Source organism: Camarhynchus parvulus, chromosome 12 (assembly GCF_901933205.1).
Source record: "Camarhynchus parvulus chromosome 12, STF_HiC, whole genome shotgun sequence".
Taxonomy (NCBI): domain Eukaryota; kingdom Metazoa; phylum Chordata; class Aves; order Passeriformes; family Thraupidae; genus Camarhynchus; species Camarhynchus parvulus.
In genome coordinates this window covers 6,139,912-6,155,709 of record NC_044582.1, presented here as the reverse complement: position 1 = coordinate 6,155,709, position 15,798 = coordinate 6,139,912, and the positions used below count along the sequence as shown (strand labels likewise).

General features: G+C 63.8%; 1 protein-coding gene across 1 annotated transcript; it reads left to right on the top strand.

Annotated features, from left to right (window-relative positions):
- Positions 1-363: 363 nt before the first annotated feature.
- On the top strand, positions 364-13,854 carry SLC38A3 (solute carrier family 38 member 3). The gene is made up of 16 exons (XM_030956675.1): positions 364-513; positions 7,708-7,859; positions 7,992-8,076; positions 8,170-8,285; positions 8,728-8,801; positions 8,883-8,975; positions 9,060-9,141; positions 9,710-9,792; positions 9,949-10,007; positions 10,453-10,626; positions 10,746-10,825; positions 11,441-11,541; positions 11,637-11,761; positions 12,095-12,239; positions 12,707-12,810; positions 12,917-13,854. Exons 2-16 carry the CDS (start codon positions 7,750-7,752, stop codon positions 13,019-13,021), a joined length of 1,536 nt encoding a protein of 511 aa, XP_030812535.1. The 5' UTR covers positions 364-513; positions 7,708-7,749; the 3' UTR covers positions 13,022-13,854.
- Positions 13,855-15,798: the final 1,944 nt, after the last annotated feature.

The window sequence follows — 15,798 nt, the reverse complement described above, 5'->3', positions numbered from 1 at the left end:
TGCCGTGAGGAGCACAGACACCTGGTGCCGTGTGGGGCACAGACACCTGGTACCGTGTGGAGCACAGACACCTGGTGCCGTGTGCGGTGCGTGGGGATGCTTGGTGAGTTCGCTGTTCCAGACAGGGCAGCGCTGCCTGGACACTGATGCCCCGAGGGGGATGATGCCTGGTGCGGGGGTGATTCGCTTGCGGGAGGTGATGCCCAGGGACACTGATGCCCGGCGGGGGCGATGCCCCGGGGGCGGCCGTGCCCGAGGAGCGGTGGTCCCGCCGGAGCGGGGCGGGGCGGGGCGGGGCGGGGGTCGGTCGATGCGGGGCGGTCGCTCCCAAGCGCTCCTCCCGTGCCCCGGCGGAGAGCAGATTGGGAGCCTTCGCACTGGGGGCGGGATCGGGTCCGGTTTAATCTCGGGCTCCGCCGGATTACGGTCGCAGGATAGTCTCTAATCCGCGGCACCGGCCACCGGGGGCTGCTTGTCCCAGCCCGCAGCAGAGGCACCGCGGAGAGGGGGCAGGTAGGTCTCTCCCGCCGCTCGCACTCCCAGGCTCGCTCCTCCCTGAAGCTCCGTGGTTGGAGGCTGCCGGGCACTCGGACCCCTCACCTCCCCTAATTCTCCTCCGCACCCCATCCAGTCCTTTCTCTCATCTCTCGCCGGCCCCGCTTTCCTCTCACAGCCCGTCTCTCTCTCTCTCCTCCTCTTCCTCCTCCTCCTCCCGGCTCCGGGCAGCACGGGGAAGGCTCCGGGGCCCGGCAGCTCTGGCAGGTGCTAGCGCCCCGGGGCTGTTTGCTTTGCTGTACTCCTGCCCCTTGTCAGCGGCTGGCACCTTCCCACGGGCGGGTGAAGATCCCGCGGGTGCCGGGGGAGGCAGAGCCCAGCGCCCCGACACTGCCCCTGCCCGGAGCGCGGTGTGGGGGCTTCGGCGGGCATCGTTCCGCTGATCCTCACAGCGACACCATCCCCAAACTCCCTGTATTTTCCCAGTTTTCTGCTTTAATTTTTAATCGCCCGTGGGAATGACATATGTTTCTGAAGGCTGGAAGCGGCTGTGGGCAGGATCGGATGTCAGGGTGCCGGGGCGGGGGCACGGGCAGGGAGAGCGGTGCCGGCCGTCACGGGCACCGGGGCTGCCTGGGACCTGCGTGCGGCGATTCCACGGGCTGGGGTATTAATAGAGCCTGGCTGGCCGCGCCAGCAGCGTGGAAAGGCGGGCAGCACACTGCGTTCCTGTTGGCCATGCGTGTGCTCTGCCAGCCGGCGTGGTGGCCCTCTCTGCTGTGTCAGCTCCAAAGTCCCACTGGAGAGAAACCTTCCCCAAGGGAAACTGAGCCACAGCAGGTGTTTGCTGGACTAGGGGCCCCCAAGCCATGCGGTGGCACGGGTGAGACAAGGGACCTGGCAAGTCCCCAACAGGTGGGATGGCAGGGAAGCAGAACCCTGACTGGCTGCGGAGGGCATGGCTGTGCTGAGCTGACGCACAGGAGATGGGGAATTTTCCACTGGTGTTGGACCAGGCCCAAGATGAGGTGTTAGACCTGTCTGGTCCCTGTGGCTTCAAGGGGGTACCCCAGAGAAAGGCGTCTGTGCCTGGCAGCACTGCCCTGTGCCCCAGAACAGAGTGCTGGTGTGCCTTGGCTCAGGTGGCCAGGGATGCTCAGGAGCAGTGGGACACTCCGTTCCACTCGGGGGTGGCACGGGGGTGCTGGCACTGCGGGGACCCTGGCTGGGGCGCAAAGGGCCCCACAGCACCCGACCGTGCTGCAGCTGTAATCACACGCCGGGGCCGCGGCCATGGCAAACAAACAAGCGCCGGCAGAGCCTATTTTCCTTGGCGTGTGGGGATGGGGGAAGGAGCGGAATCCCACGGGCTCCTTTGGAAGTGCAACCCTTGAGAAAACAGAGGCGGGTTGGGGCCAGAATGGACCCCCGTGCCCTGGCTCTCCTCGCCGCGTGGGTCTCAGCCGCCGCGTGCCTCCCCAGCTGCTGACGCAGCTCTGGGACTGGCTGGGTCCCCCATGTGCCCCCATGCCAGCGGGGCACAGCCAGCCCAGTCCTGCTGACCCTGTGGAGCAAATGTCAGGCTGGTCCAATGGTGAGAGTGCCATGGCCAGGCACAGTGGTGGTGCCACAGGGCTTGGGTGAATCGTGGCTCCTGATTGCCATAGGAGGCTGTGCTGGAGGTGCCGGAGGCTGAGGCCAGTCCCTCCTGATGTGCCCAGCACTGCCAGCAGCAAATGGCACCTTGGAGGTTTTGCTATTGACCCCTCTGTGTCATCCCACTAAGGCCAGTTGTGTTTTGGGGAGTGTGAACTCCTAGAAAGCATCTTGCTTCCAAGGCAAAACAAAACTCCAGAGGTGTGGTAGTAAACCCGAGATGTTGTTTTCCAGGCGCTGTCTGTCCATCAGTCTCTGTAGCACCACTACCTGTGTTGCCTTGCCACCTTCCCTGGGTGACCCTGTGTTCCTGGAGGACAGTGTTTGAAGTTTATAGCAAAACTCATCATAGAGCCTAGCACTGCCTGAGATGCTTTGGGCTCAAGCTGGTGTCTCACCCAGCCTCCCCAAGAACCACACTGAGTGCCATGGGCCTCGGGCTGTGACCCCCTGTCCCCATCCCTGTGCTGCCAGCTGTACCTGCCACCTGACCTTGTACCGCATGGACTCAAGCTGGCAGGTGACAGCAACAGCCTGGGCTGTCCCAGTGCTGGACATGACTCCCCTCGCCTGGCCTCAGCTTCCTCACTGCTTTTCCCAGCTTGCCTTGGTCCTGGTGCTTGGATGTTGGAGGATGTGGCAGGATGGTGATGGGTTGTGTGCCTGGCAGGTGATGCTGTGGTTGAGCTGCACCATGGCTCTGGCACTAGAAAACCCTCTCCATGGCCCCACCATGATGTTTGGCTCTACCACTCCCTTCCCTGAACTGCCTTTCCCCTCTCTGCTGTGTCCCAGACCCCATTCCCAGGCTCAGGTGCGGCTGTCCCCCAGGCCAGGGCTGCCACTTGTGCTCTTAGAGGGAAGACCCTGGATGGACATCACTGTCTATATGGAGTAGCAGATATGGCCAGAAGTGCCCAGGCAGGTGTTGGTGCTGCCAGAGCCCTGCTAGCCAGGACAGCAGCTTTCAGAGCTGCTTGTTCCTACTTGCTACTGCCAGTCCTGCCCTGGCTGGAGCCCTGGGGGAATTGCCTGCCCCGAGGCTGAGCCATGGTGTGGTATTTGGGGCTGAAAGAGGTGAGGTGAGCCCAGGAGCAGTGCCTACTCTACCCACCTTGTGCTGGGGGCATGAGTGGGGCTGGTTGGCATGACCAGCTGGTGGGGCTGTCATCTCCAGAGGATCCCAGGTGGATCTATCTCAGGAGAATCTCCCACAGATCTGTTTGGGGAAGGTCTACAGCAGGGCTATCCAGAAAGGCTCTCCAGCCATGCACCGGGCAGGTTTTGCCTCCAGCTGTCCTTTCCCACAGCTACTGGGGTTCCCATGCCCCTGTGGGCCCCCCCTCAGAACCTTTGCCCCAAAGGTGAGGTGCCTGGCCATCCCCTGAATGGCTGGATTTGCCCCTTTGGGTGCCCCTTTCCTCTGGAGGAGGTGGCACCCTGGCACTGCCTTTGCTTAGCTGGGAGGTGGGGGGTGGAACACCAGAGGTTAAAACCAGGTTTGTGTTACTAATTTTAGGAAGACAGGCTGGAGGAAATCTTTGCCTGTGTGTGCTTCAGGGGAAGGGCAGACCTACTCCCAGGGCAGCTGTGGAGAGCAGCTCTCTGTGGAAGGCAAGGAGAGAGGGGTTTCTCTGCTGTGTGCCCTGCTGGGGTCAACTTCCCTGGGCAGGGGTTGCCCAGGGACCACCCAGGTTTGGGCTGTTGCCCAGCTGTGCCTGTGTGCCCACACCCCCCTGTGCCCACAGCAGTGCCAGGGGCAGACCAGGGACCCCAGGCTGGACTCACCCTGGGCTCAGTGCTGGGGGTAACCCCAGGGCTGGGGCTGATGGCTCTGGGGGAATATGGCTGGCATTCCCTGCCCATCTCTCTGGCAGGGCTCGGTCACCAGCACAGCCTCAGGGAACATGAGACCTGTGTGCCCAGCTCTGCTGAAACCCGAACGGCCACCTGGCCCGGGGGGGCTGCCGTGCCCGGCACACAGCGGCGGCAGCAGCGCAATGGGAGGGATACCTGGCTGCCCGCACGCAGGGCAGGCCGGCAGCTGCGGCAGGCTTGGCGCTAAAGCCGGATTACCACCCGGAATAGTCCCACGGCTCCAGCTGGGCCGGATTAACAAGGATTCATCTACAAGGAGAGGAGATGGGGAGGGACTCTCTGCCCTGTGGGGGTCCCCGGCCTGGGGAGCACTCACCTGCTGCCAGGGACACCCTGTGCCTTCGCTGGGCACAGGTGGGAGCCGTGGGTGCTCACAGGCGGGTGCTGTGGGCTCTGGGGACACGGCCCCCCCGGCTGGCGCTGTGTGGCACAGGCAGGGCTCGCAGGACTGGCCGCTTGTCCCCACGTGTGCTGCGCTCCCGCCGGCACCGCCTGCGCTGCTGGGGACTGTGACGGGCCGGGGCCTGACCGGGGGAACGGGCACAGCGCGGGAGCCAGGCTTGCCCAGGGTGATACACATCCTGCTGGCCACGTCGCCAGATGCAATGGACCTCCCATCCAGCCCATCCAACATACCTGCTGGCACTGCCGACAGAGCTCCCCTGCCCAGCCCCCCGCTCCCGCCTGTGCCTGCCTCCCGCCGGGATTTTCCACCTTTCAAATGAGGTGTGTGGAAGCGACATGGGAGGCAGAGAGAGGGATGCGGTCCCTTCCAGGACCGAAACCCTCACGGTGGTGCCCTGGTCCCTGGGGAAGGCTGGCCGGGGGCCGAGGTGAGCCCAGGACTGCCCGTCTGCCAGAGCAGGGCAGGGATTTGGGAGCCGGGCCGCCCCACACACGTGTCCCCATCGCAGCGAGGGCGGGCAGGCTCTGTGCTGGCCGGGACGAGCGTGCGAGAGCAAACGCAGCCTGCCCGGGAGCGCAGACGTGGCCGGCGGGACGGGACGTGCCGTCCCACGCATCCGGCTCCGTGTTCCTTCTGCCGGGGCTGCGGGACAGCACCAGGGCCCGGCTCAGGCTGCCTGGCCACACCGCAGTGTTGGAGGGGTGTCACCAAGCTCTGGGACAGCCGGAGCAGCCTGGCAGAGGAGGGAGGTCTGGCTGCAGCGCTGTCCTTGTGTCCCAGAGCCCGGCAGGCAGCGGAGAGGCGCGTGCCGGGAAATCGATGCAGCTTGCCCAGCACCCCCAGGAACGTGGCCCTGGGTGCCACAGCCCGGGGGGTTCTGTGCCCACGCATATGGCCAGGTCCACACCATCAGCTGGGTGAGCAGGTGCTGGAGCTGCTGGTCAGGAGCGGGATGATGCCAGGCAGCATGTGGGCTACCCAACGTGGCAGTGAAGATGGCAGCATCCCATCTGCGTGGTGGCACCCTGAGGGAAGAGATCCCTGAAGAGATGCTCTTTGCCCAGAGCAGAGGGTTCCCAACTGGTGGGCACACAGTGAGGTGGTGAACCCACCAACCCCGCCTGGAGGGGAACCAAGCCACCCCTTCAGGGCCACCCGTCACTCTGTATTTGCTGTTCTGCCTTATCGCAAGGCAAACAGCAGCAGGCAGGGCTCACACTGCCCGATCGAATTGTCTCATGCTCCCTCCTCTTTCATCTCCCCCCTTGCCCTGGCTACTGCCACCAGGAGAGCCTGGCCGAGGGGCAAAGGCCAGGGCCAGCTGGGGAAGTGGCAGTGAGTGGTGCTGGGCCTGTGCCAGGGCTGTGCCAGGGCTGTGCCAGGCTGCCCGGCGGGAGGAAGCGTCTGGGTGGCAGCACGAAGCCCGGTGCATGCTGAATGAGCCCGGCCGTGCCGCTTGCTATTCCGAGAGACGCTTGGGGGAAGAAGTTGGTATTTCCTGAGCTGCCCAGAGAGGTGTAATTATAACCTGGGAGAAGAAAGGGGCTGCAGACGAGAGTGCCCAGCCTTCCTGGCGCCCGTGGGGGAGCGGGCAGGGGAGTGGGCAGATGCTGCGTGCCACCAGTGGGATGTGGTGAAGCCCTGCCCGCAGGTAGCCCAGCGGCACTGGGGGGCTTAGGGAGGTGTTGGAACATCACAGATCTGGTGCCCCCCCTCAGTCCCACACTGGGTGAGTGGTGGGTTCAGCGATGCCTGCTGTGGTGGTGGGAAGGCGCAGAGTTAACGGTGGCTTTTGGACGTGCTGGCAGCCTTGTTCATGCCTGGATCCATCCCAAGCAGAGGCCTAGTGGAGGGGATAAATCATCACCCAGAACCCGCCCTGCGCTTCCCTCTCGTCCCCCGCATGGCTGAACCTTCTCATTTTGGTCCCTGCTGGCCTGTGTCCTGCCTCAGCTTCCCCACCTAGCTGGGTGCTGCAGGTAGGGTGGTTCAAATATGTGCCCACCACCCTGGGCCAACCACAGGGGCTCGGCCCCCCTGGCAGTGCCAGCAGCCAGTGTGTGGCCTGGGATGACCCTGCCAGGTCTTTGTGGCCTGTATGGGCAGGGACAAGCAGGGCAGCCGCTCAGGAGACCGGAGGTGCTGGCACCCCCACCCTGACGTGTCATCCTTCCCTTGCGTGCCAGCAGGACTGCTGGACCCAACTGTGCTGTGGGAAGGCTCCTCAGATTTCTGGGGGCACCAATCCCCTGCGAGCATAGAGGTGGGAATGTCCCCTGCTCACCCCATGGCACCCCCGGGCAGCAGAGTGGTGGGGCAGCAGCATCCTCCCGGGATTGGGGACCACACTGCATCCCAGCCAGGCCTAACCTCCAGCTGGGTGGCAGCAGCCCTTGGCTGGACATAGCCCCAGTGTGGAGCCCCCTGGCCAGCCGAACAAGACCCCAGCCCCTCGGGGCAGTGGGGGGTGGCGGGACCCTGCCCCGGCTGCCAGCCTGCCCCAGAAAGCCACCCTGTGCCGTTTCCCAGCGGGGCGGGGAGGGCCGGGGCTCGCACAGAGGCGGCTTTGTGCGGCGTGCCAAGGCGTCCCGCGCTCGGCAGCCCGGCCGCCTTCCCCTGCCAAGGAGCTGTCTCCCGGCCCCGCGCTCTTTCCTGCTCCGTTTGTCCAGCCCTGACGTGCCCCCGAGCCCCCCGCCTTGGCACCCCGGCAGCGGCGGGACGTGGGTGAGCCCTTCGCGCCGGGCAGCGCCACGGGCTTTACATAACGGCGGCCGGGGGGGTCCCTGAGCTCCCGACCCCGTCCTCAGCCGCCCTCCCAAACGCCCCCACTCGCCCGCTGGCACCCGTCTGCAGGAGGGGAAACAGAGTCATGGAGCCGAGAGCTGCGGGCAGGGGAGTGGAGGTGGGCAGGCGGTGTGGATGGGGACTCTGGGGCTGGGCAGTGCTGTGCTGTGAGCAAGGGGACGGGGTGGGCTGTGGGATGTCTGGCTGGGCGAGAGGGCACCCCCACGCTGGGGCTCTGGTGGGGCCCTGGAGCTGGGGCTGAGTTCCGTGGGATATTGTGTGCTGAGCGGGCAGAAGGGAGGAGCACACCACCGTGATGTCTGGCTCGGTGACCCTCCCATCCCCAGGCACCTGTCCCTGCCGTGCCACCAGCGCTGGTGCTGAGCCCAGCTTCAGTGTCCCTGGTGGAGGCAGGACTTGTGAGGCTCCAGGCCAGCCCCTCCGCTGCTCCTGCCCAGAGCTGGACCACTGTTGCCTCCCTCTTGCAGAGCCTGAGTAGAGCCCATAGCAAGCCCAGCTGTCTCCCAGCCATGGATACCACGGACGTGCCCCTCCAGGCCGAGATGGTGGAGCTGGTGCCCAACGGGAAGCACACGGCCGCACTCACCGCCTCCGCTGTCCCCTCACTGGCGGGTGACAGGTAGGGGCCTCAGGGCAAGTGGCGGTGCAGGGACCTGGGGGGTCTCTGAGCTGCTCCCTGCCCTTGAGATACCAGCCAGTGCTGATGGTCCCTGCCTCTGCTTTGGCTTCACTCCTCTCCCTCCATGGACAGATTTGAAGAGAACCAGACTGGCGTGGCAGAGATGGAGGAGTTCCTGCCCCATGGTGCCGAGAAGAAGCAGACACACTTCACTGATGTGAGTAGCAGCACGGGCGCAGTGGTGGGGGTGGGATGGGGCAAGCTCCCAGTGTGACTGGTGCATCCCCTCCCTGTTGTGTCCTGTGAACAGTTTGAAGGGAAGACGTCTTTCGGGATGTCCGTCTTCAATCTGAGCAATGCCATCATGGGCAGCGGCATCCTGGGGCTGGCCTATGCCATGGCCAACACCGGCATCATCCTCTTCCTGTGAGTGCCATGGGGGCATGGGGGGGATGTCCAGGTCTGGGGGGCTCCTCCAAGGGGATTGGTGGGTGCAGGCAAGAAAGAAGTCTCTGGCTTGGGGTGATGCAGGGACCAGTGTCCTGCTGGCTGAGCAATGCCCAAAAAGTCTGCCTAAGTGCTGTGTCCCGCTCGGGGGGAGGAGGGGGAGGGTGAAGGTTTGCCTTCCTTCCTACAAAGTCAGATTTTCAAAAGTAGCTTGAAGGACATGAGTGATGGCTCCTTTTGGGTGTGGAGACATGGACTGAATCTGCCCCATGAACACCCAACTGGTGCCGAGGGAGGGGCGTGGTATCCTGCCAGGCCAGCTGCCCACAGGCAGAGCACATCTGCATGGGGTTTGCCCCACAGCCGTGTCTGAGCCCTGTGCTGTGACCCACTGGTAACTGTGTGCGCTGTCCTCCTGCAGCTTCCTCCTGACAGCAGTGGCCCTGCTCTCCAGCTACTCCATCCACCTGCTGCTCAAGTCCTCAGGCATTGTGGGTGAGTGCCAAGTCCTCAGCAGGGCCGTGCTGGGGGTCCCACCCTGACTCCCACCCACCACCACTGCTCCCTGTCCCACAGGCATCCGTGCCTATGAGCAGCTGGGCTACCGAGCGTTCGGCACGCCGGGGAAGCTGGCGGCGGCCATCGCCATCACGCTGCAGAACATCGGGGGTGAGCTGGGGGACCCGCCGGGGCTGGGGACAGGGGGTGGGACCACAGAACACCAGGGCACCAAGACCTCCTTCTGCCCTGCAGCCATGTCCAGCTACCTGTACATTGTCAAATCTGAAGTGCCTCTGGTCATCCAGACCTTCCTGAACCTGGAGGAGAAGACCACGTGAGTGCCTCCTGCCCACGCTGCCTGCGTGCCTTCCCCGGGCAGGCGCCGGGGCTCTGGCTCCAGCTGTGCAGCCCGTGGCAGGGATTTACTATCATTAAGCCACTACTATTTTTGATAACTGTCAGTGCTGAATAAGCCCCTGGGTGAGATTAAACCGAGCTGAACTTCCAATCCCTGCTCCTCACATCCTCTTGGGATCAGGCTTTCCTCCTTGAGCAGAACTTTGGGCTGCAGGGTGGGGGTCTGGTTGGGTATAGGTCCCCCCACCCCATGCCCACATCCCCACTAGCAACTCACGAGCCCTTGTGGGTGCATCACTGTGGGGATAGGCAGAGCCCTAGCTCAAGGGCCCCCAGGGATGCTGGCCTCAGGGGTCCCCAAAGATGCTGTCTCAGGGGTCCCCAGGGATGTTAGCAGAGCAGGAATGCCAGCCTCAGGGGACACCAGTGCCCCTGGGATATGGCAGCTTAAGGGTCCCTAGGAATGGCAGACAGCCCCCACAGTGGCTGCCTCTGCCTGCTGTGGCCCGGCAGACTGAGGTGGTGAGCAGGCCCTCTGCTTCCAGGGACTGGTACATGAATGGGAACTACCTGGTGATCCTGGTTTCTGTCACCATTATCCTGCCCCTGGCCCTCATGAAGCAGCTGGGTAAGTCAGGGAGATGCTACCCATGGCACTGGGGTCTGGCACCCTGGGTCTCCCACGGGGCGATGGTGCCAGCCTGGATGTGCTGGGCAAGGAGGGGACACTGAGCCAGTGCAAGGGTCCCGCCCGCACCCAGCAGCCACTCTCCTCCCTCCCCAGGCTACCTTGGCTACGCCAGCGGCTTCTCCCTCAGCTGTATGGTCTTCTTCCTGATCTCGGTGAGCACCCGCTGGCACTGGCAGTGCCCTTGGGGTGCCAAGCATCCCTCCTGCTGGGGTGTGAGGCTGGGCTGCTTGCTGTGGGGACAGCAGAGGCAGCAGGGACAGCGGGTGCTCGGGGCTGCAGAGACACTGTGGCAGGGCTGTCAAGCTGCTGGGTTATTTTCGGCTGAAGGAACCGAATGTTGTGGAAAGGGAAAGGGGGGAAGGTGCTGGAGGGGCATCTGCACATGTGGCCCCTCCACGTGCTGCTGCCTGGCTCTGTCCTGCTGCCCACCCCCACAGGGACAGGCTGGGGGAGCAGCATCACCACAGGGCAACCCTAGCAAAGGGTGTCCCTAGGAGGGCTCCCAGCAGGGTCACTCTCCTGCTGGGCATGTGGCCAATGTGTGCTGGGAGCTGGGGGCACCAAGAACTGACTGGCTCCATCTCCCCCCAACCCCAGGTCATCTACAAGAAGTTCCAGATCCCCTGCCCACTTCCGGAGCAGGAGGGGAACACCACGGGCATCCTCAACGTCACCACTGTCAGCACCAGTGACTACCAGAATGGCTACACAGTCCTCCAGGCCCCCGAGCAGGACACTTGCACACCCAGCTTTTTCACCCTGAACTCACAGGTAAGGACCTGAGGCTCTGGGTGAGCCCCCACCCCATGCACCCAATGAAGATGGGTGGTCCTGGTGCTGGCAGCACGTCCCTCTGGCCCCCAGCAGTCAGTCGTGCTCCTCTTGCACAGACAGCCTACACCATCCCCATCATGGCCTTTGCCTTCGTCTGCCACCCCGAGGTCCTGCCCATCTACACCGAGCTGAAGGAGTGAGTCCTGGGTGGGGGCACCCACAGGGAGGGGTGGGCTTCATCGGGCACCCACCCAAAGGCAGTGACATCCATGTGTGGGACCTGTGCCGGGGCAGCGTGGGGAGGTGGGTGATATGACCCTGGGTGGGGCAGTGGGTGGGTGCATGCTGGCTGATAGGACCTGGGATGGGTGATATCAGTCTCAGGAGGTGGGTAATACAACCTGGGGTAGGTGGGCAGGTGGCTGGTAGGCCATATCACACCTGGGAGACTGGTGATATAACCCTGGGTGGGCGCTGTCACCCCTGGGAGGTGTGTGATATGACTCAGAATGGGTGCAGGGATGGTATGACCCCTGGGAGGTGGGTGCCATGATCCAGGGCTGGTGGTGGGACCCCTGGGAGGTGGGTGCCATGATCCAGGGGTGGTGGTGGGACCCCTGGGAGGTGGGTGCTGTGACCCAGAGAGGGTGGGTGGCTGGTTGGTGCCACCCTGCCCAGGAAGGGGGACACAGCCCCTCTCCGCACATGCCCCACACACCCCAGAGTGTTTTGGCATCACCCCTCCTCACTGGGTGGGTGCTTGGTGTCACTGGGTGCCACGGGGCTGTGCTGAGCCCACCGTGTCCTGCAGCCCCTCCAAGAAGAAGATGCAGTGCATCTCCAACATCTCCATCACGGTCATGTACCTCATGTACTTCTTGGCTGCCCTCTTTGGCTACCTCACGTTTTACGGTGAGCCCTTGGGGAGGGGACTGGGGCTGGCACACCTGTGCCAGGGGGGTGATGCTGCTGGGGCTCACCCAGGGGCTCCTTGATGGTGTTCACAGACCGTGTGGAGTCAGAGCTGCTGCACACTTACAACAAGGTGGACCCCTTTGATGTGCTTATCCTGTGTGTGCGTGTGGCTGTGCTGACGGCTGTCACCCTCACCGTCCCCATCGTCCTCTTCCCGGTGAGTGACCCCCCAGGTGGCTTCAGCACCAGGCTTTGAGAAGGGAAACTGAGGCAGTGATGAAGACAGGGATTGGGGAACAGGACATTCTGGGTGCCAGGAGCAGGGCTGGGGCAGAGGCAGGGGTGATGAGACAGAGGCTCAGGGGTGAAGGGGTGACAGGAACCAGTGGGGCATTAGGGTGAGAGCTTGGGAAGTGAAAGGGGTTATGGTGACCTGCAGAGCCATAGGGACAGGGCTAGAGTAGGGGTGATGGGGACCAGCAGGACTGCAGGGACAGGATATGGGTCCTGGCTCCAAGGATGGAATGTGACACCCTGTCCCTGTCCCCAGGTGCGTCGGGCCATCCAGCAGATGCTGTTCCAAGGGAAAGACTTCAGCTGGATCCGCCACATCGCCATTGCTGTGATCCTGCTGACCTTCATCAACCTCCTCGTCATCTTTGCCCCCTCCATTCTCGGCATCTTCGGCTTGATTGGTGGGTGGCAGTGCCCTGCTCCTGTCCCTCCTTGATCATGGGGTGCTGCAGCAGCATGCCACCCCCTGTCCTGACTGGTGCTCAGCTGTGACTGACCCTGCCGTGCCTCAGTTTCCCCCGTCACCCTGCCAGGACCAGGTGGTTGGGTGGCTCACCCATCCCATGGCTGTCCTGGCGGGCCAGTTCCCACAGCACAGTGCCTGCCCTGCTCTTCCCTGCGTGTTTGCCTTGATCCCCCAGCCAGGCTCCCCCCGCTCAGCACTCCGCTCGGTGCCAGGGCCCGGGCTGCAGGAGGGGTGTGGGGACAGTGCCAGCACACTGCGTCCCTGGGTTCCTGGAAGGCTTTGCCAGGACTGGGGAGGGCAAGGAGGGGGTGGGGGTGGACAGGACCTGTGCTGGCAGTGTGGCTGGCAGGGCTGAGCTGCAGGGTGGGAGGCCCCTGCCCACTCTGTCCCTGTCTTCTCCAGGTGCCACCTCCGCTCCCTGCCTCATCTTCATCTTCCCTGCCATCTTCTACATCCGCATCATGCCCAAGGACAAGGAGCCACTGCGCTCCACCCCCAAAATATTGGTAAGCGTGGGCAGGGGTACAAGGATGGGGACAGGCATGGGGTTCTGAGCCCGGCTGGGAACCCTGTTGCCCTGGCCATCCCTGAGTCCCTTCCTTGTCCCCACAGGCTGCCTGCTTTGCCCTCCTCGGGGTGGTCTTCATGATTATGAGCTTGAGCTTCATCATCATCGACTGGGCCACGGGTGGGGGGAAGAGCGGCGGCAGCCACTAGCCACTGCCGGTGCCCAAGCCAACCTCGCCCCCGCCCACCCGGTGCCCCAGGGAGAGCCCACCCTGGGCTCAGCCCCCATGCTGCAGCCCCACCAGGATTCCCTGGGGACTTCTGCTGTTGCTGCCCGTCACCTGTGGTGATGGTGAGAGGGCACGAGCCATGGCAGGCAGGGAGACTCCTTGACCTGTGTCCGGGATGGGGCAGTGAGCCCGGGGCAGGTCCTGTGCCCTCCAGCCACTCCAGCAGGCACCTTCCCTGCTCTGCGCCTCAGTTTCCCCATCTGTAAAATGGGGACAGTAACACTGCCCTACCTCACCCGGAGCTGGCTGTCACGTGGAGCTCTTCTGCACCCCAAGAGCCACCAGCAGCAGGCACTGCCAGGGGCGCAGGGCACTGCCTGCCGTGGGGACCAAGGCTGGGCACTTCCCTGGCCTCCCCCAGATAGCATCAAGAGCCTGATGAACAGCGTCCGTGGGGGCTGGAATCCAGCGGGGCGGTCGGACCTGTGACAGCACCTGTGCCCAAGCCACCCGCCCTCTCCCCTGCCATGCCCCCATCCCCAGAGAGATGCCACCCGCTGCCCTGGTATCACGGGGCACCCCGCTCCCTGTGGACAGGCGTGGCCCTCATGCTGTGGCTGGTGGTGCTCAGCCTGCTGCTCCTGAGCCTGCCAGGGGACCTGTTGGCTCGGGTGCCTGTGGATGGGACCCTGCTGACCCCTGGGCCATGTACGGGGGACCAGCTGCATTGCTCCAGGGAGGTGGCACACATGCCATGGGCTTGGCATCCACTGGCATCCTGCCCATGCTGCGGCTGGGCTGCTGGGGCCTGGTGCACCCAAGGGGCATGAGGGGGATTTGGGGGCGGGCTGGGGGCAGCACTCACTGGGGGCAAGCTCAGGGCTCTGGAGGCACCCTTGTCTGCATGCCCAGATGCCAGGGTGATGGGCACCCCAGCAACACAAGCTGTCCCTGCTCACCCTGCACCCTGGGCCAGCACTCAGACCCCTACAGCCCACACCCACGCATCCATCCATCCATGCCGCTGGGATCCATCTATCCAAACCATGCCAAAACCCGGAGAGTGGCTCTCCCACCCCCCACGTCCCCTCCCAGTACGGAGGGCAGCCCGGCAGGGTGGGCAGCACAGGGCTGGGGGGGGTCTGTCCTGCGGCAAAGTACATAAGAGACGTATTTTTTTATGAGGTGGTGGAGGCTGGGATGCTTTTTATAAATACTGTACATAAGAGTAGATCTTTTTTAATGTGTTGTGTTGCTCTGGGTAGCTCTGTATAATGTACATATCACACGGGGGGGCACTGGACTCTCACCATTTGCAGCGTGGCCCCGCTGTTTCTGTCACCAGCCTGGCTGCCCCAGGGCCACCTGTGACACCTGTAAATTATTGCTGGGGGTGATGCTGGCGGTGGCAGGACGCCAGAGGTGAGAATAAAGATGTGAATGTGCCCAGGTCTCGGGCATCACTGGGGTGGGTGAGGCATTGGCACGCAGGCTGGCACCTCACACACGGCATCCTGAGGTGGCACGGACAGACGGACACGAGCCACACAGGTGCACAGATGTGCGTGAGGACAGCAGGGATATATGGACACGGACGTGCAGGGTCAGTGCACATGGATGAACAGCAGGACAGACAGCGTGGACATACAGCAGGACAGCACAGACACACGGACATGGATGTGCAGGGACCCCGATGGGAGCAGGGCCTCTGTGGGAGTTAGACCCTGGGGAAACTGGACTGTGAGGGAATGGGATCTCTGGGGAGCAGGACACCTGTGAGAGCAGGATCCCCAGGACAATGGGACATGAGTGGGAGCACGGCCCTGGGGAGTGGGACTCCTGAGGAGTGGGATACATGGGAGCAGGAGCCCAGCAAGTGCCATGGCAGTAGTATCCCTGGAGATTGGGGCTGCTCTGGAAGCAGGGCTCCAGGGAAGCGGTGCTGGGGCATCTCGTGCCAGGTGCCAGGGCAGTAGGTGTCCCCAGTGCCCTGAGGGCCAGCCCCCAGCCCTCGCCCATGGCACAGTGTGGAGTGGGGGTGAGCCCCCCCGGCCCTGGCCCCTTGCTCCCCTCAGCTGGCCCCAGCTCTGGGCTCAGTGCCAGCTCGTTAGCAAAGCCTTATTAGCATGGCAGCCCGCTCCCACGGGAACAGCCCTGCTCCCCCACACCAGGCCCGCGGGCACAGGCCTGCAGACCCCACGGGGGATGCTGTACCCCTTCCCCTGGCATTCTGAGTGGAAAGCATCCCTGGCTGCCCTCATCCTGCTCAGCTGGTGCCAGTGGGGTGTGTGGAGGGGCTGCAGGGACTGGGCAGGCACGAGGCAATGCTGTGGGGCTAGCATGGAGTGAGGGTGGCTACCTGGGCACGGGCCAGCCCCCTGGGCCAGAGGGCACACCTGGCCCCCTCCTCAGGAACTGTGGGGGATTCGGTTCCTAAGGGATCAGCCCTGGGAGATGGGGGATAGGGCAAGTGCCTGAGGGAGCCCCTGTTCTGGGAGAAACCTGGAGATGCCCCATCCTGTCCATTCCCAGCCTGACCCATTCCCTGTCACAGACACGCCCAGCCCCGTCACTTGCCAAGGGGCTCCCTCCTGCTGCGGGCAGGGGACACGGAGGAGTGAGAGATGCCCAAGCTCTGAGCCACCACCCTGTGACACCGAGACTCCACAGAAGGTAGCCCTGAAACACAGCATCACCCAAACCGCTGTTTGAAGGTAGCCCTGAAACACAGCATCACCCAAACCACTGCTCCCAGGG